At 51.8% G+C, this 27,221-nt stretch overlaps 1 protein-coding gene across 10 annotated transcripts in view; it reads left to right on the top strand.

The window, feature by feature from the left end:
• The first annotated feature begins 495 nt into the window (after positions 1–495).
• The window catches only part of IFT54 (intraflagellar transport 54), a 66,228-nt gene continuing 39,502 nt past the window's right edge, over positions 496–27,221 (top strand). The window contains exons 1-14 of one of the 10 annotated variants that reach the window (XM_027116939.1): positions 496–723; positions 3,866–3,934; positions 4,362–4,523; positions 6,311–6,454; positions 6,558–6,962; positions 9,367–9,438; positions 10,512–10,587; positions 13,741–13,842; positions 15,360–15,455; positions 20,148–20,249; positions 22,791–22,811; positions 23,778–23,862; positions 24,303–24,383; positions 27,023–27,146. In XM_027116939.1, the coding sequence (XP_026972740.1) occupies positions 601–723; positions 3,866–3,934; positions 4,362–4,523; positions 6,311–6,454; positions 6,558–6,962; positions 9,367–9,438; positions 10,512–10,587; positions 13,741–13,842; positions 15,360–15,455; positions 20,148–20,249; positions 22,791–22,811; positions 23,778–23,862; positions 24,303–24,383; positions 27,023–27,146 (1,662 nt within the window). In that variant the 5' untranslated portion in view covers positions 496–600. The remainder of the gene's footprint in view (positions 724–3,865; positions 3,935–4,361; positions 4,524–6,310; positions 6,455–6,557; positions 6,963–9,366; positions 9,439–10,511; positions 10,588–13,740; positions 13,843–15,359; positions 15,456–20,147; positions 20,250–22,790; positions 22,812–23,777; positions 23,863–24,302; positions 24,384–27,022; positions 27,147–27,221) is intronic. The other 9 variants (XM_027116869.1, XM_027116877.1, XM_027116897.1 and 6 more) reach the window with 9 other exon arrangements.

Genomic DNA, 27,221 nt, shown 5'->3' with positions numbered 1-27,221 from the left:
AGCGGCTTCATCCTGGTTACAAAGCCCTGAAGCATCGTTTGGTCCTCATCTCCCTGGAAGTTAGGGAGGCTGGCACATATTATCCCTGCTTTATAGGAACAGAAACATAGCCTCAGAGAAAAGGAGTTGCTCTTCCAAGAAGCCATGTTAAGTAACAACAGGATAAGGTATGTGTCTTTCGAGATAACTTAGTCCAGTCCCCCCGAAATGAATCTTGGAAGCTGTGTTCCTGCTATGCAGTCCTCGGGAGGGCTCCTCTAACGCGGGGCGAACAGCTTTTTCCCGAGGCTGCTGAGCGGTGGAGGGGTTCGGCGCTGTCACCGGGCAGGGACGCTGAAGCAGCCCCATCGCGGACACCGCCCGCGTGCGCGCGCAGTCGGACAGGGGCCGGAGCGCCGCCGCGGGTCCGTTGCTAAGGCCGCGCCGCCCTGGCGACCGAGGGCCGCGGCCCCGCGCACGCGCCTTGGCCGACTCCGGTGCACTGTGGGATGGAAACCCGAGCGGCGCGTCTAGGCCGGACCTGGCGGCGGCGGCGGGGCCGGCGGCGGCCGGGGAGCAGGGTTTAGGCTCAGCGGCCGGCGAGACGCGGGCGGCGCCGCCATGAACGCGGCGGTGGTGAAGCGGACGCAGGAGGCTCTGGGGAAGGTGATTCGGAGGCCGCCGCTGACGGAGAAGCTGCTGAACAAGCCCCCGTTCCGCTACCTGCACGACATCATCACGGAGGTGAGCGCCGGGCCGGGGCGGGGGTCGGGGTGCAGTCCGGAGTTCGTCGGGGTCGGGGCCGGGGTCCCGGTGCGCTGTCTGGGTGCGGGCCGGGGGTCAGGGCCCTTGTGGGGCTCGGGGTGCGGGCCGGGGGTCAGGGCCCTTGTGGGGGTCGGGGTGAGGGCCGGGATGCGGGTCGGGGGTCACTGCCGGGTTGTGGGTCGGGACCAGGGCTGGTGTCAGGGTCGGACCTCGCGTCGCTGAGCGCGTCCCCTGCCCGAGGAGCCGGGCTTTGGCCGGATTCCGCGGCGCCTCTGCTCTCACCCCTGTGCTCCCCTTCGCGCCAACCCCCTGAGCCCCCTCTTCCGGGGAGACTCCCGGCCCCTTGGGGAGCATTTTTATTTCTTCCCATCCTACCCATGTATCTCTCAGAGCACATCTTCCACTCTACCTGGCAAAGCTGTTTCTGTGATTTTTTTTGCTGCGGTGTCTAGCATGTGGAGAGTGCTTGCAAATCCCGGGAGAAAGAAATCATTCTTTTTTTTTTGTATAAACTCCCTCTCCCCAAGTTTTCCTCCACCTGCTCCACTGTGGTCACCACATACTGGATGCTTAATCAGTACCTGTGGGTGAATTGATTGAAGGTGGTTTAGGGGACCTGAAAAGAAGACGCTGTAAAAGAGCAGGTCAGTATTTGCTGATAAACGACAGAGCATGTCTTGAGATTGGTCGTCTGTAAACTTTTCCCCACTGGCTGGTGAATTCCTGAGTGACTGGACGGTAGCTTGTTTGTTGGCATATCCTGGGTACGTACACAGAAGGTGCACGACAAACATTCATTGTTGAATGGAATCAGTCAAGGCTCCTGTAACTCAGGGTGGCAGCGCCCATTTCCGTGGCGCACCTGAGTGCAGTGTTGACCTTGGAAACTCGGGCATGCTCTTGGGGAGTTAAGAGCTCGAACTTACAGCTGTCCAGGGGCTCAGGCTCCCACTCTTGCCCCATGTTTGTCCTTAAACTTCACGTCTCACTCTTTCCAGCAGGTGCTGGAAATTACACAAATTTTGCTTTGCTTGTTTTTGCTATCTTAGCTTAGCTTACAATGTGTGCCTCTCTCTGTTAAAAACCCTACTTGTGCTTACAGCTCTCTTGAAACCCACCCACATCCCAAGGGCTGCCTTGACTGGCCTCCCCCTCCTCCTAAGCTAGTGCAGCACTTAGACCTGCCCTGGACAGCGTTTGGGGAAGGGACCTGGCTGCGTGGAGAGCCTGGTGGGAGCCGGGCCTTGAGCTGCATCACCCCCGCCCTGTGAAGTAGGCAGGTAGCGTCCTCTAACCCAGGAGGGGTCAAGTCACTTAGCCAGGAGGTGAGTGGCCAACTACAGCGGTTGCCGCCCAGCCTCACACTTTCATTTTCTGTGTTAGTCCCATCTCTTCACTGAAACAGAGCCAGGAAGGAGGCTGGGGGCCATACCTCGTCCTGTGGGTCTTGGTGTGGCCCTGGGCTCATGGTGGCTGCTGTCCCCACCTCCTGGAAGGGCGGAGGAGGAGGAAGGTTCGGGCAGGAATCGGCTTGGTTGGCCAGGTAGCCAGGGTGTGGGGAAGGAGTTCCGTGTTCCCAATCGGGATCCACTGGTCTGCTTTTCTTCCTCAGTTTTTTCCTAATCTAAGGTCAAAATTAATTTCTCTACCTGTGTAAAGATAAATACGTTAATTGTCACCTACTCAATAAAGATGTTAGGACAGTTGACATCTGGAAAGCATTTTCAGATAATATGTGCAGATCCTTGTACGAAAATTCTTCACTGCCCCTGAGTATTGCATTCAAATCTCCCTGTTAGTATTTTAGCTACTGCTAAACCAACTCTGCCTCTTTCGTCAACTGAAGCACTGACCCTGCGAAATTCGTGACTGCTCACAAGTTTAACTGCCAACACACTGGAAAAAGCTCCAAAGGTTTTTCCTTTTGAGGATGCAGACGTTCCAGGAATATTAAATGCAGGATACTCCTAACATTCCGCCTGTCTTGTCAGGAAGAAAACCAGCACAGCGGTTAAGTAGTTTGAGGAATGAAAGCTAGCTTAATTAATAGCTAGCTAGTTGTAGCTTGGTCTCAGAGAAGGAGCCCAATATTAGTGTGGGACTGTCTTTTTTTTTTTTTTTAAGGTAATAAATACTCTTTATGTCTGACCCAGGACACACACATATAGGCAATATTCATCCTAACTACATACAGTGCAGTCTGATATTTTCTTATATGTTTTATTTAAAAAATGCTTATTGCTACCCATTACATTGACTTTATAGTGACCTGCCGCATTTTGAAAACCTCTGGTCTGAGAGAAGCCAGGGCCCTGGTGTGTCTGGAGGTGGGGAGGAACGGAACACATCACCACCCCCAAAGCCTGACTGAGGGGTAGCTGGGAGGTCCAGGTTGACTGAGGAGAGGAAGGGGTGGGGGGAGAACAAAAGTGATGTGGCTCAGAGCACCCCTGTGTCCCAGGAAGTGAGGAGAAACCCAGGCTGGGAAGTCCCTCTTCTTTCCAAAGTCCACGCTCTCCACTGCCCTGAGCCATCCTCACAGGAGGCCGTTTCCTGTCTGTGCACCTCTCGGGGCCTCCTCGTGGTCGTGAGGCTAAGTCCATATTCCTGATGGCTTCAAAGGCCGTCCAGTCAGGCCCGTGCGACTCCCTGGCCTCAGGCTCCTCTTGTCGAACTTCCTCTGGCCCCTTCAACAGGACCTAGTTGGACCTTGTGGGACTGTTTCTTTTCCCTGTCACGTGCTTCCTCAATACCCGCTCCCCCAATTCTTCTCCCGTAAGCTTCTGGTCTTAGTTTAGATATGATTTGCTCTGGGAAGTGTTCCCCGACTCCCCGGGGCCTCCTGCACCTGGATTAGGAGGGATCCTGTCCCCCGTTATAGCCCCGCGGGTCCATCATGTTCACCTGTCGTCACAGCCAGGCTGAGTTCTGTGAGGACCAGGCTGGCTCCTGCCGGGACGAGGCCTGGCACGTGGCAGACGCTCAGTGCTCATTGCGTCAGTGGATGAATGACGTCCTGGGCGTAGACAGATCCAGGCGGCCCTTAGCGTGGGCAGTGGGCGAGGCCAGGGCCCGGGCTGTCCGTGGGGCGCTGACCATGGCCTCGCTTTATCTTCTGAAGGTGATCAGGATGACCGGTTTCATGAAGGGCCTCTACACAGACGCCGAGATGAAGTCCGATAACGTTAAGGTAGGTTTGAGGCACTGTCCCTGCTCGCCTTCGTGAACAGGGTTTTTGTGAGCGGTGCGCTGTGGTGGCCCCTCGCTCACGGCTGACCTGTGGCTGGCATGCGAGGCTGGTGGCTCTGGGCGTTGCCAGGTGCCCTTCCTCACTTCGTGGTCTTTGCGGCAGCTGCCTAGCACGCTAACGTTATCCTGGAGAAATGGAATGAGTGTTCCAAAGGTTAGTGATGCTAGCCCACCACCTACAACTAAAAGCTTTACCGAAGATTTTTTTTGGTGGTGGTTGTTATAAAGAGTCAGGATTTCTAAATTTAATACACATCTAAAAATAGCTTTTTATCTAAACGGGAACTGTGCCTGTTGGACATACTGAAGATAATGCAAGCTCTTTTTGAAGTATTTTAATATTTGTGTTTTAAATGGAAATCTTTCAGGATAAAGACGCCAAAATTAGCTTCCTTCAGAAGGCCATAGACGTGGTGGTCATGGTCTCCGGAGAGCCACTGTTGGCAAAACCGGCTCGGATCGTGGCCGGGCACGAGCCTGAAAGGACCAACGAGCTGCTCCAGAGAATCGGAAAGTGCTGTCTCAACAAGGTAGCGCCGCCCCCGAGCTGGAAGCTGCCAGCGCGGGAGGGATGACCAGACGGGGAGGGCAGGCCACGCAGCGGAGCCGAGGTGTTTAAGGAGGGGGTTTTAACCCTGTGCTTGCAGTCTGACCCCACCTCTCCTGGAGCCTCAGAGTTGCAGAAGTAGTTTAAAGCTGTACACTGAAACAGATAAGGCAGTGCTACGCACAGGGTCTACGAGCTGTCAGCATCAAATAGGGACTCCACAGGCACTTTGCTCGTGGGCACGTGGCTGGAGGCTGCGTGCCCGGCCTGCTGAGCCCTGCATCCTTTCTCCTTTTGGGCCTCCTTTCAGGGCAGGTGACTGTTTCCAACCGGGTGGCCGGAGGAGCTGCTTTTCTTCATCTTTGGGGCTTGTGGGATGTCCCTGTTCTCTGCCCGCCTTTCCGGCCTCTTGGGTCTGCTTCCCTCCCTCTTTCCCTCCTCCCCTCCATCCCTCCCTCTCCCCTGGTGGGTGTTTGCAGAGCTGTGCTGCCTTCAAAGAGATCCCGTTTCACTTGTGCAGGGACTGGATTTCCTGAGATCCTCACCAAGGGCTGGAATCTTGGCTTCTCCCTCACAGTCCAGCTGGGCCGTAGGAGCAGGTCATCCCCAGGGCCTGCCTTCTTTGTGGGATCTGAGTAGCCCCCAGGGGAGCGGAGTTGGACCTTTATCAAGGGCATGGCTAACAGAGCCCTTCATGGACCTGATGGGCTGAGGGCTCACCTTCCATGTTACCAAGATGGGAAAGGTGGGCTTCAGCTCACACAGCAGCAGTGGGAGATGGAGAGTGGAATCAGACTGGCCCCCGGGGCCTCAGGGTAGCCTCGCCCTGGTGTGCTGGGTCCAAGGCATGGAGACGCAGAGGCTCATCTTCCAGTGCGCTGACCTCTGTCCCCCGCCCCCACCCCCAGATCCTTCTCGTTGCTCATCTTTCCAAAAAGCAAATCTGACTAGCCTTCCTGCTGAATCCCTCGCCCCCAGCTCCGTGCACCGCTCACGAAGCCCGTCTCCTCTGGTCCTTTTCTCTCATCTCTCACCTTGTGCCTGCACCCCTGAGGGCTCCTGCCCTGGTCTCACTCCCTCAGTTGTGCTGCTGCTTTCTCTGTGCGGAGCTGCTTCCCGGGAGCCGTGTGGGATTGGCTGCTCTTGCTGGAACCCCCGTCGTGTTCCCCAGTGCACTGACTTTTGGTTGTTGTGTTTGGCGGCCTCGCTGGTGTGCAGCGTGTCCTCGGCCCGCGGTCTAGTGCCGGGCGTGTAGCAGTCACTCAGCGCAGGCTTGCGGAAAGCGGGAGTGTGTGGCCAGTGGGATTCCTGACCCGAGGTGTTCAGAGACTCTCGGGGGCGGTCAGGGATGCTGCAGAAGGGATTTTGGCATTTGATGGGGCTCCGGTTAGATCATTCCTTAGGCCCTTTCGGTGCTGGGCCTCTGTGGCCCCGTGAGAAGTGAAGGGTGTCGTAGAGTCGTGTGGCCAGCTTTGGCGTCCTTGAACAGCACACACGTCCACGCTTGGCACCTTGGGTAGAAGGGACCCAGGGTTCATTTAGCTTGAGTGGACTGTGCGGTTACCGCAGGAGTGCTGGAGGGCTCGGTTAGAGGAGATGCTGTACGTTGTCTGTGGTAACGTTCATTTCCTTTTAATATTTTATCCTTTGAAATCCATTAGGAGACAAAGATTCCGTTTAATGAGCAATCTTTGAATGTTGACATTCATGTTTATTAAATGTACTAATTTCATCGCAACCTTGCATTTTATCTCCTCACGTTGGGACAAGCTCTCCAGCGACGATGCGGTGAAGAGAGTGTTAGCCGGAGAGAAGGTGGAAACAAAAGGAAGGTCCTCACTGACGTCGAAACCTCAAGAATTGGATAATAAGAACGTGAGGCAGGAAGCATCCAGGGTTCATAAGGATAAAGAGGTGAATGCAAGTTACGTGCATCTGAAAATGAAATAATGAGGCTTTTTGTGGTTCAGGTAGACATTTATAAGTGATGTTGTCATCCAGCTTTTTTTTTTCCTAGGATAGAAGAAACTCTGAAATAAATGAGAGGAATACAAGCGGAGGTCGAAAACAGAAAGAGGAATTAAAGGAAGAAAGCAAACCAAGAGAAAAGGAAAGGGACAGGGAGAAGGCCAAGGAGAATGACGGAGACAGACACAAAGATCCCGAGAGAGACAAGTGCCACGAAGGGGAGAGCGAGCGGGCCAAGAACAGGGCCCGGCCGGAGAGGGCCAGGGATAAGGGCGCAGAGCGGGAGAGCGAGCGGAAGAACGAGGGCGGAAAGGAGGAGAAGTGGAAAGACCGGGAGAGCGAGCGCGAGCGACACAAGGGCCAGGAGCGGGCCCGGCAGAGGGTGCGGGACGGGCAGCGCTCCAGGGACCCCGACAGGGAGAGGAGCCACGAGCGCGAGAAGCCGGGGAGAAAGGTAAGTCCTGTCGGAAAACCTCTGCCTTTAACTTAGAAAGGGTTCGTGGTGTTCTCCACAACGACTCTGGTCTTGGTTGTAGTGTGATTAGGAAACTGGATTTCTTTATCACCAATTTAAAATTCTGACAGTCGTGGATTCCTAGGAGAACCTTAAAGCGATACTGGTTTTTGCTTTTCCTGTCTGCTGTGTGTGTGTGCGCCTTTGGGCGTTCTCCTGGAGACTGGGGATCAGTGGGTCCCGTGGCTTTGTGAGCAGCGTTTCCAGGCAGCCTCAGTGTGTGGGGTCCCCGGGGTGTGGGCATGGCTGCGTTTATTAAGGATTGGGGATACTTTCTAAGTCTCTGAAGCATTAGCAGATGAGTAAAATGAGACCTCAGTTTACTGAATTCTTGTTTAATTAAATTTTCAGGTAAATTTAGGGTTTTCCAGAAAATTCTTTTGGTTTCAGACACTGTTTTCTAGAGGTGCAGGTTATTTCGGACCCGCTGTAAATAGGGTAAGTCTCCTGGCAGGGCTGGCATTGCAAATGCTGGTTCTTGCAGGGACATCAGATAACTGTAAAGTGTCCTGGGCAGGTCCTGGAAATCCTCTGGTCTCCAGCTGCTAGAAAGGAGGAAGCTGAGGTCTGGGAAAGTACAAGGTCTGCTGAGTGAGGCGGCCAGGCGGTGAGGGGCTAGCTTGCTCTTTCCTGCTGAGCCGGCCTCTGGTTTTGTGGCCTCGCATCCCTGGCACCGGGAGGTGAGCGGGCTCCGTGGGACGGACTGCACGCCAGGCCTGGCAGCTGGTCTGCTCGGTGGTTCTGTTGGCTGTCGGTATGCTACCTGGGACCCTGGGGTCTCCCAGGGACACCCTGGAGTCATGTAACCCACCACGGCGTATGTATCATAAAAGCCTGGTTTCCCGTAGGAGTTTTAGAAATAACAAAGACCTTCCCCGTCTTTTGCTTCTTTCTAGAGGTCTAAGAAAAGTCTTTTTCGCTGAGCCGGTTTTAGTGTGGTGCTCGAACATTCTCGTGCACTTTACTGTGCACGAGGCAGCCCCTGCCTGGGGCACCTTCTCAGCCCTCCAGGCCTTCAGACCCAGTGTCCCACCCGTGATGTTCACTGAGGTTGCTGGTGGTATGACTGGTTTTTTAAGTAGAGAGACAGTTCCAAAGAGAACTTTTATAGGTGGATATATGGGACGTATTGGAGCCACGAGCGAGGCGTGCTTTTGTTTAAATGTGTGAGACCAGGGTGAACGGACTGCGTTCCTGCTCCCAGCTGGCCGTTGTTGGCCGAAGGCAGGTGTTCATAGACCTGTCGTGGTGATTTTGCTGGACTGGCCCTTCTGTGTCCATCTGGGGCTCCTTTGTGGAACAGGGCTCTGGGGGCAGTCTGCTGTCTCCCCCAGGAGTGGTGGGACCCCCAGAGAGCCAAGCCTCGAGGCTTCCGGGAGGGCAGCTCCAGGGAAGAGGAGACTCAGCTCTCACCTGGGCCCTGCCGGGCAGTCTGCAGCCTCCAGTCGAATCCCATGACTTAGAAGAGACGATGGTGAGACATTCTCAGCCTGTGAAACAGCAGGTATGAAGGCACTCTGAGAAGTCACGGGTGTGTCCCCGTGTGGCGGTGGAGGATGAGTCTGAGGTCAGAGTGGCCACGTGTGGGTGCTGCCCTCCTCCCATGTCTGCAGGGAACTGAGCACTCTGGGCTGGGGGGACCCCAGGCACAGAGCCCGGCCCGCACAGGAAACTACTTCGGATATAGTCTGCTACCTTCATAGTTAAGTCGTGAGGACAGTTAATTGTTGAAGTACTCAACAGGCATCCACTGCTTTTCATGGAGGAAAATCTCAGTGATCGTGTCTCTTCTACTCCTTATGTCGAGATATGTCTTTCTGAGAGTTGATTTAAGTGTGAGGTTTTTTAGGGTGTTGATTTAACATGCTTACAGTTTTCACGTCATTTTTGTTTTGAGAGTGCTTTCCTGATGTAGCGTCTGGAGACTTTGCTCAAAAAGAACCGCTCCATTGGGAGGTGAGAGTGGTTCCCTCACAGAAGATAGGAGTGGGCGACTCCCTCGTTTCCAGATTCCCTGTGTGTTCCTGGAACATCTCCGAGAAGTCTGGCCTGGCGTAGGGACCACGTGGGCCTGGGAGACGCTGCTCCCTGCCGTTCCCTGCGAGGCCCTGCCCCTGCTGCCCTTGGCCTCCTGGTCAGCCCCCAGTGGGCGGAGATCTCGGATAGGCCTTTGGAGGTCCAGGCCACACAGCGACCACAGTGGGGCGGGGCTGGGATGTGACGTGGTGCTCCCGTGTGAAGGGTTATCTTGTTGGTCAGTGTTAGAGAAAACATCTCGGCGCGTTTTTAGATGTCACAGACTTGAGTAATTCTAGAGTTTGAAAAAAAAAATTTTTTTTTATAGTCCTCAAGCTCAGGAGAGATGTCTAAAAAGTCGTCAGATGGATCTTTCAAAGACTCCAAAGCTGAAACAGAGGTAAACTTGAAAAAATAATTTTGAGAGACATAAACCCATAAACCCATAGCTGTGTTGAAATAGTAAGTGCTGTGTGTGGTCCACCCCCAGTCCACGGAGGCACGGGGTGGGGCGTGGCGGAGGCTCACACACAATAGGTCCATATTTATTTTGTTGTAAAAGTACCACTTTAAAGGGTTTACTGCCTGCAAGGTAGGTGGGGTGTGTTTATTCTCTGCTTCTCTGTGGTGGACTCTTGGGTCTCCTCGTACCTTTATGTGACAAGTATGATGTGTGGAGTACAGAGGGGGGTAAGGCAGTCATTTGGGAGAGGATGGAGGTGGCACTTTGGAGGAGTCTGGGAGAGGATTAAGTCATGAGGCAGGCAGGGACCGGAGGGCCGGCTGGAGGGACCCGTCCAAGCTCTGCCTGGCCCGGTGGGACCCTGCAGTGCAGTTCCTGTGGGTGAGGTCCAGGCCAGGCCGGGCTGTCTTGGGGAGGTTAGACTCACCCCAACTTCATCGTCCAGTTTGCATTTCAGAAAGTATATCCGGGCAGCCACAGGCAAGATGGACAGGCGTGGAGTGGAGGCTGGGAGGCTAGTTAAGAGGCCCTCGTGGCAGGTTGAGGGAGGGGTCGGGCCAGGGAACTGAGCCAGCGGTGGGAGGGACGGGATGTGCTGTTTTCTCTGATTTACGCTCTGTTTAAACACACCGTGTACGTTTTCACTCTCAGAGTTGTTCACAAATGCATTGAGGTAATTAAGCATATAGCGACAGAAGTCGAGTCCTCATAAACTCATCTGATGAGAGTGATTCTCAAGGTATGGTCAGTGGACGGCTGACCTTTTTAGGGCTGTACCAAAAAGTGGAATTCTGCATTTAGAGTGAAAGAGCTTTCGGCTTCCTTCTAATCCACACTCTTAGGTCTTAAGTGCTTAGCTGCGCTGACTTGGAGTCAGTTCCCCTTTGAATGCGTACGGATGTTGTTGTGTTTCCTGTTTGTTCTTCCTTGAGCTTGAATAATAAATCTGCTCATGGTGTCGCTCTGTGGTGCATCAATTAATTTATTTTTTTCATTCTCTTTTCTTTAAGACTGAGATTTCCACTAGAGCATCCAGGTCAGTGACAACAAAGACATCAAAACGGCGATCCAAAAATTCAGTGGAAGGTACTGCAAAATTTATCATACAATGTAGCTGAAAATACTAGATTCTTTTTTCTTAATTTATTTTATTTTTGGCTGCGTTGGGTCTTCGTTGCTGCGCACAGGCTTTTCTCTGGTTGTGGCGAGCGGGGGCTACTCTTCGTTGTGGTGCGCAGGCTTCTCATTGCGGTGGCTTCTCTTGTTGTGGAGCACGGGCTCTAGGCGCGCCGGCTTCAGTAGTTGTGGCGCGCAGGCTTAGCTGCTCCGCAGTATGTGGGATCCTCCTGGGTCAGGGCTCGAACCCGTGTCCCCTGCATTGGCGGGCGGATCCTTCACCCCTGCGCCGCCAGGGAGGCCCCACACTAGATTCTTCACTTTAGCCGCAACATCTAGTAGGAAAAAGCTTCTGTGACTAGAAAGCGGATTCGCCTTTGGAAGGAACAAAGACTGTGTGAAAATGATGAAGATACATGGCTTTCACACCCACATGCATGTGCGTGCCCTCGCACACATGTGTGAGCTCACGACACCAGGGGCAGAGTACACCTGCGTGATCTGTGTTCCAATCTAAAAGGTGTGACTGAATGTTAATTTTCCAGAAATATTTATCAGTCATCCGTGTCTCACTGACTCTTCTGAACGGGTAAGCAAGTTCAGTCCTGATGCAGGACGGACATCAAGAGCGTCCTGCCCTTAGACAGGTGATGTTTATGCATTTAAAACATAGCAGAAAATGTCACTGGCAGTCATGCTAAAAGCTGAAGCTGAAGCAAATGGGCCTGGCCTGGGTTTGCCCGAAGATGTGTCTCCTTGTGACAGACCAATAAGTAGGGAAAGAATGTCAGTCCGATGCAGGGAAGTACAGTTGGAGGCTGGCAGTGTCGGAGGCTTTCAGTGGAAGCATGAAGTTACTTTGAATGAGCGGTAGTAGTTCCTGAAAAGTCATCCTTTTCCTAAATTGTAAAACTTAAAGAAGTATGGCAAGAATGTAGTAGTTGGAATTTTTTACTGAGAAATTGAACTTAGGTGGTAAGTTCCACTCTTTGACATTGATAAATGCTTTAGTGAACTTCTTTGTGACAGAAACTTTCTCTTCCTTTTGGGCGATCTCTGTGGGATAGGTTCCCAGGGTATAATTACTGGCACAGAGGGCCATTAGGGACATTGTAAGGTTTTAGCTACAGTGGACACTGTCCGTACCCTCTACCCCACACCTTCTCTGGGGATTTGTTTGAAAGGCTCGCTGATTTTGATAGATGGAAAACACTCAGAGTCTGAGTGTTCTTAATTTGTGTGAGCTCCCTGTATGATAAGGACATCTGCCAATTTTTTTAAAGTATATATTGTTTTATTTTTTTTAATTGGGGTATAGTTGTTTTACAATGTTGGGTTGGTTTCTACTCTACAGGGAAGTGGAGTTCCCTGTGCTAACAGCAGGTTCTTATCAGGTATCTATTTTAGGTATGTATGTCAATCCCAATCTCCCAATTCATCCCACCACCACCCCCCTGCCGATTTTTAAATAAGTATTTGTTTCTTATATTTTTTTTCCACTTTTTAAATTCTAATTTTGTTTGGTTACTGACTTGCCTAGGTGTTTAATTTTTTTTTTTTTTTTTTTGCGTTATGCGGGCCTCTCACTGTTGTGGCCTCTCCCATTGCGGAGCACAGGCTCCTGATGCGCAGGCTCAGCGGCCATGGCTCACGGGCCTAGCCTCTCCATGGCATGTGGGATCCTCCTGGACCGGGGCACGAACCCGTGTCCCCTGCATCGGCAGGCGGACTCTCAACCACTGCGCCACCAGGGAAGCCTAGGTGTTTAATTTTTATGCACTGGAAGCTACCAGTCTTTTTTCTGTAGTTTTTCCAGAGATTTGAGAGATGAAGGTTTGTGTTTTGTCATATGTTTTAATATTTAATCTTTTTGGTTATCTCTTAATTTAATTCATGGTATAAAATGAGACTCTGCATTTATTTTTTCATAATAACTCATCAGGTGTTCCAGGGTCACTTACTAAATAATTGTTCCCTTCCCTCCTGCTCTGTGATCTCCCCACATGCCTTTTGGACTCTGGAGTCTGGTGTTTCTGTTTTTGTTTTTTCTCTACGGTTTTCTGTTTCACTACTAGTTCCCTATCATTTTTCTTTTCAAAGACGTTTTAAGCCCTTTTATTTGCTATTCTTCCAGATGTATTTTGTAATCACTTCATGAGTCAAAGAATCCCACATCCCACAAAACAAATGGATGAGGATGTAATTGGACTTGGGTGAAACTTAGGCTTTCGTTATTCTGGGAAGATTGGATACCTCTACTTTCAAGTTAGACAGGGGTCTCCTCCTCTCCCGAGATGTGTGTTGGGTGCTTGGGTGTGTCTGTCAGTCAGGGATTGCTCGATTGTTTGTTTTGTTTTCAGTTTTTTTGGAAATGGTATCTTTCTTCCCCTCATTAATTTTTAGTGATCGTTGTTGGAATATAGAAACTTTATTGATTTTTGTAAATGTATATTGAATCTAGCTTGTATTGAATCTTAACCCATAATTGTTCCATTGATGTTTTGATTTTCTAAGCTGATGGTCGTATCATCTGCTTTTCTTTTTTACTACCTCAGGATGTTAGCCTCTGAGTTAACCGGTAAGCTGGAACTGTAGGGTTCCTAGTATTTGATCTTTGAGAGGTTTGGTTATCAGAGAGTTGCCAGCTTTACGACACTAAGGTTTACTGAGCTGTCGACAAATTGGTGAACTCTTTCTTCCCTGCCTCTGCTAGTCGGGCACTGACCTCACCCCGGGTCCTTGCCCAGCAGAGCTGGCGCTGCGCCCTGTCGTGCTGCCTCACTTTAGCGGGTAGCATTAGGGGGAGGGGCCAGCACCCAGGAGGTGTGCGAGACACAGGTCCTCTGTGTGCCCGCCGAGGAGCGAAGCCTTGCCTTTACTAGAGAGGGAGGGCATCACGTTTGTTAGACATACTTAGAATCTTAAGGCCACACTGGAATCCCTATAGGATCCAAAAAACATGCTGCGTAAGAATATGATAATTTTTGCTTATTCTTAACCAGTGGAGACTAGCAGAGCAAATCACTTTGAGTTAGTGGGTGCATTTTCATTTCATTTGTTTGATAATATGCAGCATCGCAAATTAAGTTTAATACGTATTTTCATTGTGCAATTTCATGTTAGGAAGAAGGGATTCTAGAACCAGTGAAAATAGTCTCTCCCCTGAAAAAGAACGTCACTCTTCCTGCAGTAAAGCTAAGAAGGAACACGCCGGGAAACAGCTCGGTAAGACTGAGCGAACCCCAGGGAGGCTGCAAGTGAGGGTTTGTGACTCGAAACCTTTAGCCGCCTGATCCCTTGCTTCCGTTTGATCGTTGAACAGACGGAGCCCCGTGGGTGGTGCAGAGGAGATGCGCCCTGTGCTAGGGACGCGGGCCCGGGTGCTAGAGCACTGTTCTGGGGCCCCAGGTGGAGCAGGGGCAGGGGACCAGCGAGCCCCCTTGTCTGAGCCACGGGGCTGCCCCCGCCGTGCATGGATTCCCGTCCGTGACCCCCTCACTGGCCGAAATCGTCCACGTGAGCCTTCCTTTCTTAATTCTGCAAATATCTGTGGAGTACCTGCCCTCGTGGAGAGTATGAGCTGGAAGGAGAAGACAGATAGTAAAGAGAGCTCAGGACGTGTACATTCGTGTTACTTAACCACGAGTCTTTTGAAGGGAGGTGAAGCCGAGAGAGGTGGAGGGGGTGCGTAGGCAGGGAGGGCCACTGAGGAGGGGGTGTCTGGACAGAGTCCCCTAGCGTCACAGAGCACATGACCTGTGGGTGTCCAGGAATGGCCAGAGGCCCCGAGCTGGGGACAGGCCTGCCTGTTTGAGTGACTGGAAGCCAGGTGGTGAGGCTGGAGCAGAGAGAGGGCAGGTGCCAGGAGAAGGGGCTCGTGAGCGGGCAGGCTGGGGGCATGGTGGAGTAGGTGGGAGCGAAGTCCCGGGGTGCCCAGCAGGACAGAGACAGGCTCTGGCTTAGGTTTGAGAGGCGCCCCCCCTTAAAACTGCAGGGGCAGGAATGAAGGCCGGAGAGCAGTTAGGTGGTGCTGTGGCGTCCAGGTGAGAGGCCGCGACGTCTGGGACCCAAGGTCACTGCTGCGGAGATGGGGGGTGGGGTGGGGCGGGGTAGGCCGCTCTCACGGAAGGGATGACAGTGGCGCCGATGGACTGCACGGCGCCTGTTAGAGAGGAATCACAGGTGGAATCGGTCGGGGTGTCCGGCACCTCTGTGGTGTCATTTATTGAAGTGGGGAAGGCTTTGGGAGAAGCTGGTTGGCGGATCCGTTCTAGAGGCGTTAAGTTCAAGATGCCTGTGAAACAAGCAGGTGGAGGCGTTGGGACAGTGGGCGGGCGTGTGGGCCTGAGGTTCAGGGGCAGAGCTGGAGAAGCTGACGTTAAAATGAAGAACTTGGGGGTTCCCAGATTAGCGCGCGGGCCTTCATGCAGCAATGGCCTCCGGGGAGCGTGGAGCCCAGGATTCGAGGGTCGGAGAGGAGGAGAGGGCTCTGGCAGAGGAGACAGAGGCCAGCAAGTTGGGGGGGCTGGAGAGCCAGCGCCCTGAAAGCCAGGGGCTTCCGGAGGGGGAGGGGCTTATCCAGCGCTTCTGAGACGGGTCCCGTGGAGGCTGAGGGTTGACCGTTGAGTTGATGGGACAGTTAGTTGGTGACCTTGGCATAAAGCCTTGTAAATCCCAACCAAAGCAACCAAACGCGAAAACCTTTGCAATAGTTTGATCTGTTGTTCACTGTTTTATGTCAGGAAGAAAGGAGGATGATATTTCAGCTAAAATTTTAGACCCCATAGTGTCTGGATTAAATAATGAACCAGATCAGGAAACTACAACTTCAGAAATAGGTAAGAAAAATATATTCTTTAGTTTAAATTCCTCACCACTTTGGTATGAAATAGTTACATCTCAGTGGGGTTATCATTATTCTTTATTTTTTTTAACCACTTTAATGTTCATCAGATTTCTTTTTTCCCACAGTGTACTGAAAAACAGAAATGACTTGATAGTCTGTTTGCTTTAATTTACTAAGTTTTATGATAAAGAAGATTAACTTAGCTTTAAGTTAACCTTTACGTGCTTTATTATGTGTAACATCTTTGCATCTAAGTCAAAATGCTTTCTTCATCTTACTCCTGGAATTTTAAAAAGTGCTGTGGATAGTTAGAGAAATTATCTTTCAATTCTGCAGCGTGCTCTGCTGTGTTCTGTTAAGAAAATGCTCCACAAGAACTATTTTCAAGTGCTTGCTCGGAGCACCCGGGGAAGGTGTCCCCGTGGCACACCTTTTACATTCGAGGCTGGCAGTGTGACGTGTGTGCACATCCTCACCCTGCTGATACCAGCTGATTAGACGTACGGATATGGAATTTCGGTGGGGTGATCCAAGGTTGTAACTGTGTGGAGTCTTCTGTGATGTTTAACTAAATTCTTCAGAAATACGGCAATTCTTGAGTGACATTTGAGGGGAAAAATAGTGTAAATCTTGCCCCCAGGGAAAGGTAAAAATTTTTCTAGGCTGAACTTGCCTCGGATCTACCTGGTTTTTTAACATTCTGTAACTGTAGCTAGAATAACAATAAGCCCTCTTGCTGCACTTGCGTTCTCCCTTTACTAGTTTTTGCTTTTCTAAGAGGGATGTGTTTGCAAGCCGTCTGCTCCATCGCTGGTTCAGCAGTGATGGTCTGTGGTTATTCTGTTCCAAGTAGGTCAGCTCTGTGTGGTTTATCTGCATCTCTAGCAGTGTGGGAGGACCGAACGACCTAAATTGGGACAGAATGAGTTCTTACGGATGAAAATGCTTTTCTCAGTGGCCACGCCCGTTGCAATTCAGCTGCATCTTGTGATGTTTTATTTCATTTCTGCAGGAGCTTTTCTCAGCCACAGGCGGGTCCTGTGGGGGGCAGCACAGGGCAGTCCTGGTACTGCAGGAGAGGGGAGTGGGCGGGGCGAAGCTTGAGTGAGGGCTTGCCCTGCGCAGGCCCTGGGCGGCCCACGTGGGCACACCTCGCATCCAAACCCAAACCTGCGTACCTGCTGCCCTGGAACGAGCCGCACAGGTGTGCTCTCTGAGCCAGTGCCTCCTCGTGGGTACACGGGTGTGAGAAGACCTGCCTTGAGGGTAAATGAGGTGATGATCGTGAAGTGACTGGCTTGTCACAGACGTGTCGTGCACCAGTGCTTTAGTACCCATCACTTCATATATGAAGTTTACTCGAGAGCCCCAAGTCAGGGTGAGTCAGCGCTGTTCTCAGATGGTATGCTGGATTTAAAATAAATTGGGGTAGTTCTTTAGACATATGTTAGACTTTATGGATCTGTATAGATCTTTATCTGCATGTGTGAAAATAATAAAAGCTCAGTGTTTAAGAAGCACAGAACATTGCAGCAGGCGATTCTCAGTTGAGCGCTTTGTGGAGATTAGAAGGAAGCCTGGCGCCACCTGGTGGCCGCCAGCAGAGTCCTGTGCGCTCCCTGTCCCTGGGTGGCCCTAGTGAGCCTCCCTCCCCGCAAACCCTTCCTCCCTTGAGTCCTGTCACTGCACACACCCCGGGTCCCTGTCATCACAAGTGTCGTCCTGCACTGGCAGTCATTTTGCTTCCGGAATTCAGGGTTTGCCAGCAGTCGTTAGGGTTCCTTAAGTTTCCAGATTGATTATGGCTTCCAGATCCAGGCCACTGGGTGTGTCCTCCCAGCCCCCTTCCTCTCCTGGCCAGCGCTTCAGACCAGCGCCTGGCCGGGTCGTGCCGACTGCTCCAGGGCCTGGCCAGCCTGCGTTACTGTTGGGGTGTCCCGGGACAATGGTTGGGCTTGGTGGTTCTCATTTGCCTTTGCCGGTGGATTGAAGAATTCAACAAGGAATTTATCCATTTCTTTCTCAAAACATGAACGTCTTCTTCCCCGGCTCACATTGTCACACAGGCTGTCTGAGGAGACTCGCTCCTTCTACAGCTGTTTGGTCGTCTTATGTTTTCCCGGAACCTTACGGCATCCATGTCTTCATTTTGCTCGGGTTCGCTCATTTCATTTTGTTTTATTGTTTAGACATTTTCATTATGAAAAATACGTAGAAAGAGTAGAATGACTCGCACCCATGTACCTCTCATGTAGATTCAATGGTCCTAACATTCTGACACATTTGCTTCATCTATGGTGACGTAGTTTTATGAAATATTTCAGAGTATTTAAAAAATATTTTAATACTTTAAATAATTCCATTTAAATACTTCAGCATGCACCTCAAAAAAAAAAAATGTTCCTACATAGCCGTAAAATTATTGTTGCACCCAACAGACTTGTCATTCCCCAAGAGCATCTAAAACCCAGGCTGCATTCTTATTGTCTCAACAATGTTATTTTTTAAAAAATCAGGATCCAGAACACACTGTATGTTTTTTATTATTCTTTTTGTGTCTTTAACCTCTTTAATGTGGAACAGCCCCCCTTCCCCCACCTTCGTTCCAGAGCGCTGACTTTGTGGAGAGGTGAGGCTGCGTGCCCTGTGCAGCGCTCCCTCTGCCCCCCTTCCCCCACCTTCGTTCCAGAGCGCTGACTTTGTGGAGAGGTGGGGCTGCGTGCCCTGTGCAGCGCTCCCTCCTCTGTGTTTGTCTCATCGCTCCCGTGCTGTCATTTAACTTATGGCGCCACCCCCCGCCCCCGGTATTTCTGTTAGATCTAAAGGCCTGATCAGATTTGGGTTAAAGAGATTGCTTCTCCCTCACCCCTACGTAGGTGATGCTGTGCCCTTCACCTTGTGTCCTGTCAGGATGCACTTAGTGTCTCTGCATCCCATGATACGATGCTAAGGCTGGTCACTGGGCCAGGCAGATCCGCCCATTTTAAACCCTGGTTATTTGCATTTACCCTCAGATGTAGTCAGCACCTCCGTGCAGCTGAACTTTGCACAGAGGCCTGGCAGAACGGCAAGCTGCTTGTGCAGTGCTGTGGGCTCTGCGCTGCTTGGTGAGTTTCAGGGAGAGTGACTGGTGCAGACTCCGTGGCCCCAGCCGGCGCCCCCAGCTTTGCGCGGGTGATCTTATTGGGATGAGAACCCCCTCAAGGCGCGGTGCTCCGCCCACGTCCTTACCTGCAGGGCTCAGTAATGGCCGCTAACTCAGCAGATTGTGCTGATGCACTGTTTTTTTTCCAATTCATAGTAATTTTAATTTCTTATGGGTGCGTTATTGTTTTAAAAGCTGTTGTTGGCAAGTTGGTTAACCTGCCCTCTGATTAGGAATCGATTGTAGTATTATTAGTGAATGATAGTCTGTTTTTATGTTCTTTCTGTTTGTGTGAATTTGGGGTTTAGTAAACCTTACTTAAGAATACCACTGGAAACGTTAAAACAACCATCATAGGCCTCTCAAAAAGGTAAGGAAAGAAAGAGCTTCGAGGAGATAAAATTGTGCAGAGTGTCATTGGTCTCCTCAAGCTATGGACAGAAATAATGCATTTGTAATTTACTTACTGTGCTGGTGGGTTTTGTACAATATAGAAAATATTTGATACTTTCAAATAGCATATGACAACTTAAAGTTATTGGGGTGTTTTCTTCTAAAATTGACAATCTACAGCTGGCTAACTTACACTTATTTTTAGATTTGTTTGTTTTAGAACTTAATGGTATTTCTTGTTGGTCCTATGAGATATCATAAATAATTAACTGTAGACATGAATCACACTGTTTAAGTCAGCATCGTTTTTGCAGATCAAAAAAAAAAATTTCCTCAGAAAATTATATGTTGTCTATTTTATGCAGTTGCACTACATAAAATCAAGCAGTTCTCTGATAGTTAGTGACAGTTTAATTCTGACATAAACTATTTCTTTGAGTACTTTTAAGAAATTATAAGATCGTGTTTCAGGAAAGGGAACATTTTCCTAATTTTATTTTTGCCTCCGGATCCATTTCAGAGAGTGTGTGGGAGGGTCCTTTAGTAACGGGTCAGGTTTCCCTGGGTCCTGCCACAATTCAAAATCTGTTCCCCCAGCACCCATCCTTTTGTTTTTACTAGGAAAAAATGTTTTATTTCTCAGGTATTTGGTGTTTTTTTCTATTTTTATAAACATTCGCATATAAGTCAGTAATCAGGAGGCATTACTGATTAATGCCTTACTTACTTACTCAGGGAGCTTTTGAGACGTCTAGGGCTGTGCACGAGGCCAGAAATATTTTTCCTTCTCCTCCTGCTTTCCTGAAGTTGCAGCCTATTTGCAGCTTGTGACTCCCAGGCCTGGCTGTCGTGGGGAGATGAGGGGAGACTGGTAGTGTCGGGTGGTCCTGGAAATGGGGGGCCAGGGTGCTTTGCCTGTGGGAGCCCAGGCCTCTGCCTGGGCCACGTGGGCGGGGTCTGCTCACGTCTGGGTGTCCCTTCGCTCTCTCCTGATCCCAGAGCCAGGCCTGGGAGGAGTGTTCTAGGTGCGTTTTCTAGAAGCTGCCCTGGGTCATCCTTGGGAAGCTTGTGGTGGGGAAGCACAGATAAGTAAGGTGCCTAATGACCAGTTCCGTCTTAATAACCCATTTAACTGTCTTATATCAGGAACAAAGGAAGCTAATACTAACTCAGCTAGTGTTTCAGATGCTAATTCATCTAGTCTGCCGCGAGAAAGTGCTGAGCCAGAACCAGCAGTAAAGCAGAAAGGTGAGAAAGGGGCCCCGTGTCAACCACTCCTGTCCCGTGAGGGAGACCCGGCGCCCCCGATGTGGCGCGCTTGTGTGGATGCCTCTCAGCCCAAGGCCACGGCTGCAGCCACAGGTTCCCTGAGTCTCTGACACCCCAGAGAGTCCAGTCCCTCGTTCTCGCACCATCAGGACCGAACGTGGCAAATGGCTCACTTCTGCCTTTTTACAGAAACTAGAAAGCGTCTTCTAGTCACTGCCTGATGGCAGCAGACTGTCCTGTGTCCCCAGTGTTCCTCCTGAGATACTGTGGGAAAGCCCGGGGTGTCGGGACGACAGGAACAAGCCTCAGTCGCTGCTGGGGGTCCCAGAGGCCGAGCTGCATCCCCCAGGTTTCAGGTCCAAAGAGGACTTTTAAGCAGCTCAGAGCGCTGTCACGACTGTGACTTTTCTGGCTGTGACGTTCTCTGAGTGTCTTAAGTCCCACCTCAGTGGGGTTCTGCTTTTGGCATAATTTTTCTCAGCAGTTAAAAAAAAAGTCGTGGTAAAGTCCACGTTCGGCATTTGCTTTTTAAGGCCCTGGAGCTCCTTCGAGCATGGAGGGGTGCACGTGCCCCAGTGCCGGGCCTGGTGCAGGGTGTTGGGACCGGGGCAGCAGGGGCAAGGCCAGGTGAGGGCCGACATTTGTCAGTTTGTTCCAGTAGAAAATGTTGGTTGAAGGCCTACTGTGTGCTAGGCCCTAAGGCAGTGAGTGCATGAGTGGGCAGAAGCCAGTAGGTGCCCTAAGGGGTGCTGGGGGTGGTCTGGGGGGAGGGACTCTGCACTCTCTCGGGGAGGGTCAGGGAGAGCCTTTGGGCAGGGGCAGGGGTGAGAGCTGGGGCCAGTGGCCACATCAGGGAGCTTCGCAGCAGGAAGCTGATGGCATTTTTACGATGAGTGGCTAAGCCCTACTCAGATGGCCTCCACGTGGGCAGAGCAGCGCGTGGTCCAGAGGCGAGAGCGGCCTGGGCTGTGGAGTGGCGGCGGGGGGCGGGGGGGGCGGACGGCAGAGTCTCGAGGCGCGCAGACACCTGAGGGCAGGCTCCCAAGCTCAGAGGGGGGCGCGGCTGGCTGTGAGGGTGTGCTCACCTGGGACGAGGGATCCGAGGGGGACAGAGCGCCTGCACGTCCGGGCCGCCTCGGCCCCGGGATCTGGGGAGGAGGTGGAGCCGCAGAGGACCTGGGCATCCGTGAGGACGGGGCGCCCAGGGGCCGGGCCGATCTGTGGGCGGGGCTGCCGTGTGCCCTCACCACCTGGGCATCAGCTCGTGACTCAGCCACCTTTCCGGGACCCACGGCCTGTCCCCAGCGACACCGAGGGCATGGGCTTTGGAGAGAGTCTGGAGGTGTGGCGTCGGGGCCCCGGGGGCCCAGCGGCTCTCACGCTGGTCTCTTTCCCGCACACCAGGCGACAGGGCAGCAAGGAGGGCGGCTGCGGCCGCTGTGTGTCCTCCCGGGCCGCCCCCGTCACCCCGTCTTCCAGAGGCTCTGCCTGGAGCCACGCTTCCCAGGCCTGTCCTCACCTTGTCCCTCTGTGGGGCGGGACCTCCGGGAGGCTCTGTGTTCCACACAAATGGAGTCCTGGAGGGCTCCCGGGTCCCCCCGATGCCCTAAGCGGGCCCCCCCCCACCCCTAGAGCCGCCCTCTTTGGGGCAGCATTTCTGTGGCTCTGACCACAGCGTCCACAGGCCACCCAAAGCGCTCGAGGTCCCCCCCACCGGTGCACAGCTCCGGGGTCTGAGGGGTGCTTGTCTGTCACGTCTTTGTGTCCTGAGGGTAAGCTGGGCCCATCCCCGGGGGGTGTCTGTCCAGGCCCTCACCTGAATCCAGGGAGTTTTGGGTCTTCTGCACACGTGTTCATGCATTTTAGGAGTGTAACACAGAGACCTTCCTGGGTCCACCCACCCCTGCAATGCTTCACTCGTTGACTGTGGCCGCGTCGGTCACATTTGTCCCCATAAAGTGGCACTTGAAGGGTCCTGGGGGAAGAGTGCCAAGGCAGGCCTGTGTGGAGCAGAGACACTTTCTTCTAATTTAGGAGCCGATGGAGAAACACTTGCTGCTGAGTTATGTAAGACAGGCTCTTGTTTGCTTCCATCCAGAGCCTGGAAAATGCCCCAAGGTGTGTTCGCCAGTTCACCCCTGGCTCGTCCCACACACCTGGAGTCGGTCCATCCGTGGCTTCGAGGCTCTGTCACCTTCTCCATCTTCTGTTTCTTTCATTCATCTCTTTGATGGATACACTTTCTTCTCATTGCTGCTTCCTGTTTCCATGTAATAACATGTTCTGATTCATAGTTTTGTTTGTTCTTTGTCTTTCTCTCTTTGAAGATAAAGCAGTGGCAATAGGAAACTAGAAAAAAGGCTATGAGGAAATGACCCCTTTTTTCCCCAATAGACATCCAAAATTATTAATTATGTATTTCTCTCTAATCCTGTTCTGCTCATTTAATATACTGAGGTTTCCTAACACAGAAGTTGATTTTCTGATGTACCTTTTTTTTTTTTTTTTTTTTTTTTTTAGGTGATTCTCCTAGTGATGCAGGTAAGGAATAGCTGTAAGTAAATCTGTTTGGTGTAAGTTGTGTACGTGTGTATAGTTATTAACATGTACTCTCAGGTTTATGTTTTACAAATTGTATTAGTGAAAGTAACTTAAGGAAACATAACTACACCAAGTTAAGATTTAATTTTCCTATTTTATGAAAATATGTTTCAAAAGAATACATTTCAGAATTTCTTCCTGAGTGTAAACTGTATTTCCAATAATCAAGTTCTGATTTTACTATTTTCTCATGTATAAAGTCCTTTTACTTTAAATAGTAAGAGTAAATTTAATTGTCTTACTATTATAGCTTGGGCTTATTATTCACTGATTAAATATTTATCAAAATGAACAAAACTTTATTCAGATTATAAAAACAATATGGTACAGAGCCAAAGTGAAAAACCTTAAAAATGCAGAAAACTGTGGAGAAGAAAATGAAAAGCAGCGGCAGTGCCCCTGCTCGTAACTCGAATGGGTGTCCTTCTAGAGCCCACCTGTGTGTGTAATGATCAGATACGTCACCCTACTCTACTGATGATACGTACATTAACATGACGACTGTTTTATACGAGGGTCTCACAGACCGCAGCTCCCTGAAGTTTCCTAGTGTCTGTCACTGTTGTAAATGCTGATGGGTGAGCGTCTTGACACGAGGTTACACGTGTCCACTTCTTTCCTTAGCTTGTATTTCCTTTAAGTTAAATTGCTGACTTGATTGACCTACCTTTTGAATTCTGTTTCTGGAGAAGTTAAACCAGTTTGTATTCCCAGGGTTTGAGTGTGCCCGTTTCCCCAAATCTCCCCCCAAATTTAGATATCAAGTGTCTGTTTGAACTTCATCAAAATGATAGATGAAAAAAAGCTCATTTGTATTTGCAGTTGTTTGATTGCTGTCTCTTCACATATTTACTAGTTGTTTGTTTCTTTCTTTGTGAACTGCTGGTTGGCTTGCTGCCTGTCCAGAAGGAGACGTTGGACCTTCTGGCCAGGAGAAGTGTGAGGTGCCGGAGAATTCCGAGCTGCCAGGCGAGCTCCCAGCCGCCGTCAGGTTCGTGTGCTCTGGTTCCTACCCGGGCAGCTGCCCTGCTCCTCTCCGTACCTTCCACAGCTCATGTAATGCTTGGGCTTAATTGTGAGGAAGTGTGTGTACGAAGAAAGCAAAAACTGTTTAGTTTTCTTGTACCTGAGGTGTAACTAACTCACGTAGAATGTTTTAGAGATTTAGGGAAATTCATACTTAAGGCTAAATTATGTCATGGTTTGATTCCTGATAGTTAGGTTACTACTTTTTGTACCTTAATATTAACGAGAATGTAAGATTAGAAGATGGATACTTTTAGACTTGTCAGGCTAATGGAACGTTCTTAATATTCTGCAGGCTGTGTCCTAACTGGCATATTGATGGTGGCCTGGAAGTTAGCATTAACATTAATGTGGGTTTTCATCTGTCCACTTTGAAATGTGCAAGCATTTTGTATCCCTTTTCAGGAGGATACCTCGGCCCGGGAGTGCACGGCCCGCGCCTCCCCGGGTCAGGCGGCCGGAGAGTGCGGAGGTGCCGACGGACAGGTGAGGCCCTGGAATCCGCGTTGGCACCGAGGGGCAGGGCTTCCCTGGCGCGGGTGGGACAGGGACGGGTGAGGATGGTGCGTGTGCTGAGAGATGGGGGCGGAGCAGGCAGCAGACGGCGCAGGGAGCACCTGCTATTGAGTAGAAGAGAACCCGGGGTAGAGCGTCACCTCAAACCTCGTGCGTGCCACACACTTCAGAAAGAAGTGAGGGAAAACACAGGTGTTCGTGCTCGTACAGTTATGTCTTTACAGTTACAGGGAAAGTGGATTGCCCCCATCTCTACATAGAGGATTTTCTAAGCATAAAAACAATTAGGGGAAAAATAGGATAAAAAAATTTAAAGGCTTAATTGCACAAAAATTAAAAAACAAAAGGTGGTCAGAAAGTCATCAGCAGTATAAAGACAAGCCTCAGGCAGGGCTTTTATAAATTTTACAAATCTGCCTGTGGATTCAGTACAGAAAATCAAAACAAAAAACTAGGAAGATGAAAACAGGCTGGTCGGAGTGGGCTTCAGATGGAACGGGAGGCGGGGCCTGGAGGCAGCATAGATGTATTTTACGTATGGTTGCCGGGGGAAGCGGAGGGATGCGCAATGTCAAGGGAAGTTAGGGGTCTCTGTTTTTAAGATGAGCCGGCTAGCACATTTTTGTGGTGCGGGGGATGGTCCAGTGGAGAGGGGGAGACTGGAGATGCCGGCGTTGCGGGGTGGGGAGAGGGGACTGTGGGAACAGAGCCCCTGGGTGGGCCAGGACGTGTGGAGGGAATGGCCTCAGCGAAGGCCGGGGGGCTGGCGGGCGGGTGAGATCCCAGGAGGTGAGACCCTGGCTCTTCATCTTTCTCCTGAGCCAACAGCGAGTCTGGGCGAGGAGGGGCAGGGCTCAGAGGAGAGAGGAGGTGGTGGATAGTGTCCTCCACGAGAGGGGCTGGTGAACGGGCGACGGCAGAGGTCCTACCCGGGGGTCGCCCCAGCCCGGGGCCACGTCTGGGGGCGTTTCGTAGCACCGTGATTGGGGAGGAGGTGCAGGGGAGGCCCTTAGCCTCTAGTTGAGGCTTGGAGCCAAGGATGCTGCTGAAATCTTGTGGAGGACAGGCAGCCCCACCCCTTCCGTGGCGTGCCTCCCGGGGCACGTGGGGCGGAGCGATGGCTCAGCATCGCGTGGTCTTTGTTCTCCAGCCGGAGCTGGGAAGATGGGTTGGGGAGGCCACAGAGTGCGTGTTTGGATCCGCGGTTAAGCATTTGCTGTCAGTGGCAGTGACAAGGCATCACTCTGGGAGTGATTTCTCAGCCCTTGAAATCCTCAAGAGTGAAGCCAGGAGCCTGGAGTGTGGGGTGAGGCCTGGGATTGGCAGGTGGCGGCACTCATAATGGGGTTCAGGGCGAGACTCTGATTCTCGGGGAATCTCTGACAACGTGAGATTCAGTGTTGGGAGATTTTAGGGAGAAAGATCTGGAAGCCTCCATAAGCCCAAGGGAAACCTCGACCCTCCTTGGGACCTGGCGGAGGCCAGAAGGAGGAAGGCCCCGCAGGGCAGGCACGTGGCGGCAGCGTTCGGGGGCGAGGGTGAGGTTGGGGAGGGTTTACTGAGGGGAAGGATGTGGGGGAGGGTTTCGGGAGCTGCAAGTGGTGGGATGTAGGCCGGACGGGGTGTACAGAGGGCGTGGAAGACCAAGGACGAGACAAGGTCGGTCCTGGTGGGGCAGGACGGGCGGCTGGGAGTGTCTGAGGACCCTGGGGGTGGAGCCGAAGGTGTTGGTGGGAAGCGGGTGTTGTGTTGAGAGCTCACACCCAAGCGCAGGGACTGCTTCTGGACCTCCCATCCCACTGAAGGGTGTGTGTGCACGCGTGTGTACGTGCGCTGGAGAGATAGTGGCAGGGGCTGAAGGGTATTTGTTGAAGCGTAACTGTGTCAGGTTGGTAGGGAAGAAATGAGGGCAGGAGGGGCTGGTGGGGAGCCATGGAGTGTTGGGGTCTGGGGGCTGTGGTCCAAGTGCAGGCGCAGCAGAAGTTAGTGCCTAAGCAGCAGGCAGCTGGTGGTGGTCTGCCGCGGGGTGACAGTAGGCGGGGCAGTTCCGGCGGTGGCCACTGGAGGCAGGAGAGAGCCCTTGGATGGAGGCGGTTACCAGGGAGACCAGGTCAGGAGCCCGTGGACATCGGACTGGTCCAGAATGATGGCAGGCCCTCGGGGAGAGGCAGTGTGTAAGTGAGGGTGCTGGGCGGGGCCGTAGGTCAGGGACAGCACCCAGCAGCCAAATGAGGGGCCTCGAGGAGGCTGCTGTGTTCCCGCGAGAGACCAAGGAGCGGGGTCTGGGGTGGCACTGGCCAGCAGGGCCACCAGTGAGTGCCACCCCTGCCCTGAGATTTGCGACTTGGGAGACCGGGCCTCTCCTGGAGAGGGGCTGCAGGCCCAGGGCTGGTCCCGCAGCGAGCCCGGCTGGGAGGAGGGCACGGCGCGGGGCGGGGTGGCACAGTGGGGCGGGGCCTGGCGGCTTTCCCCAGACTGCATGTTCGCAGACTGCGTCTCAGCTCCAGCCTCCTCTCAGGGAACCTCAGACACAGTTCCAGACGCTGGGATTGATGAGGACGTGTGACCTGGAGAATGTTTCTAATTTACTCTGATTTCTTTTCATTTAGGACAGGAAGTGGTAAAACCGTCTCAAATGTGATCGTAGAGTCACAGAATTCTGACAGTGAGGACGCCGACCAGTTTGTGGTGGAGGCCGCCCCCCAGCTCTCTGAGACGTCAGAGCTTGAAATGGTTGGTCAGCCACAGCGTATGTTTAATAATCACACTCAGACAGCACTGGAATTAATTCTCCAACTTAGAGATTTG

Source organism: Aethalodelphis obliquidens, unplaced genomic scaffold (genome assembly GCF_003676395.1).
Source record: "Aethalodelphis obliquidens isolate GAN/ISIS:26980383/991018 unplaced genomic scaffold, ASM367639v1 scaffold2, whole genome shotgun sequence".
Taxonomy (NCBI): domain Eukaryota; kingdom Metazoa; phylum Chordata; class Mammalia; order Artiodactyla; family Delphinidae; genus Aethalodelphis; species Aethalodelphis obliquidens.
This window is presented reverse-complemented; position numbering and strand designations above follow the sequence as displayed.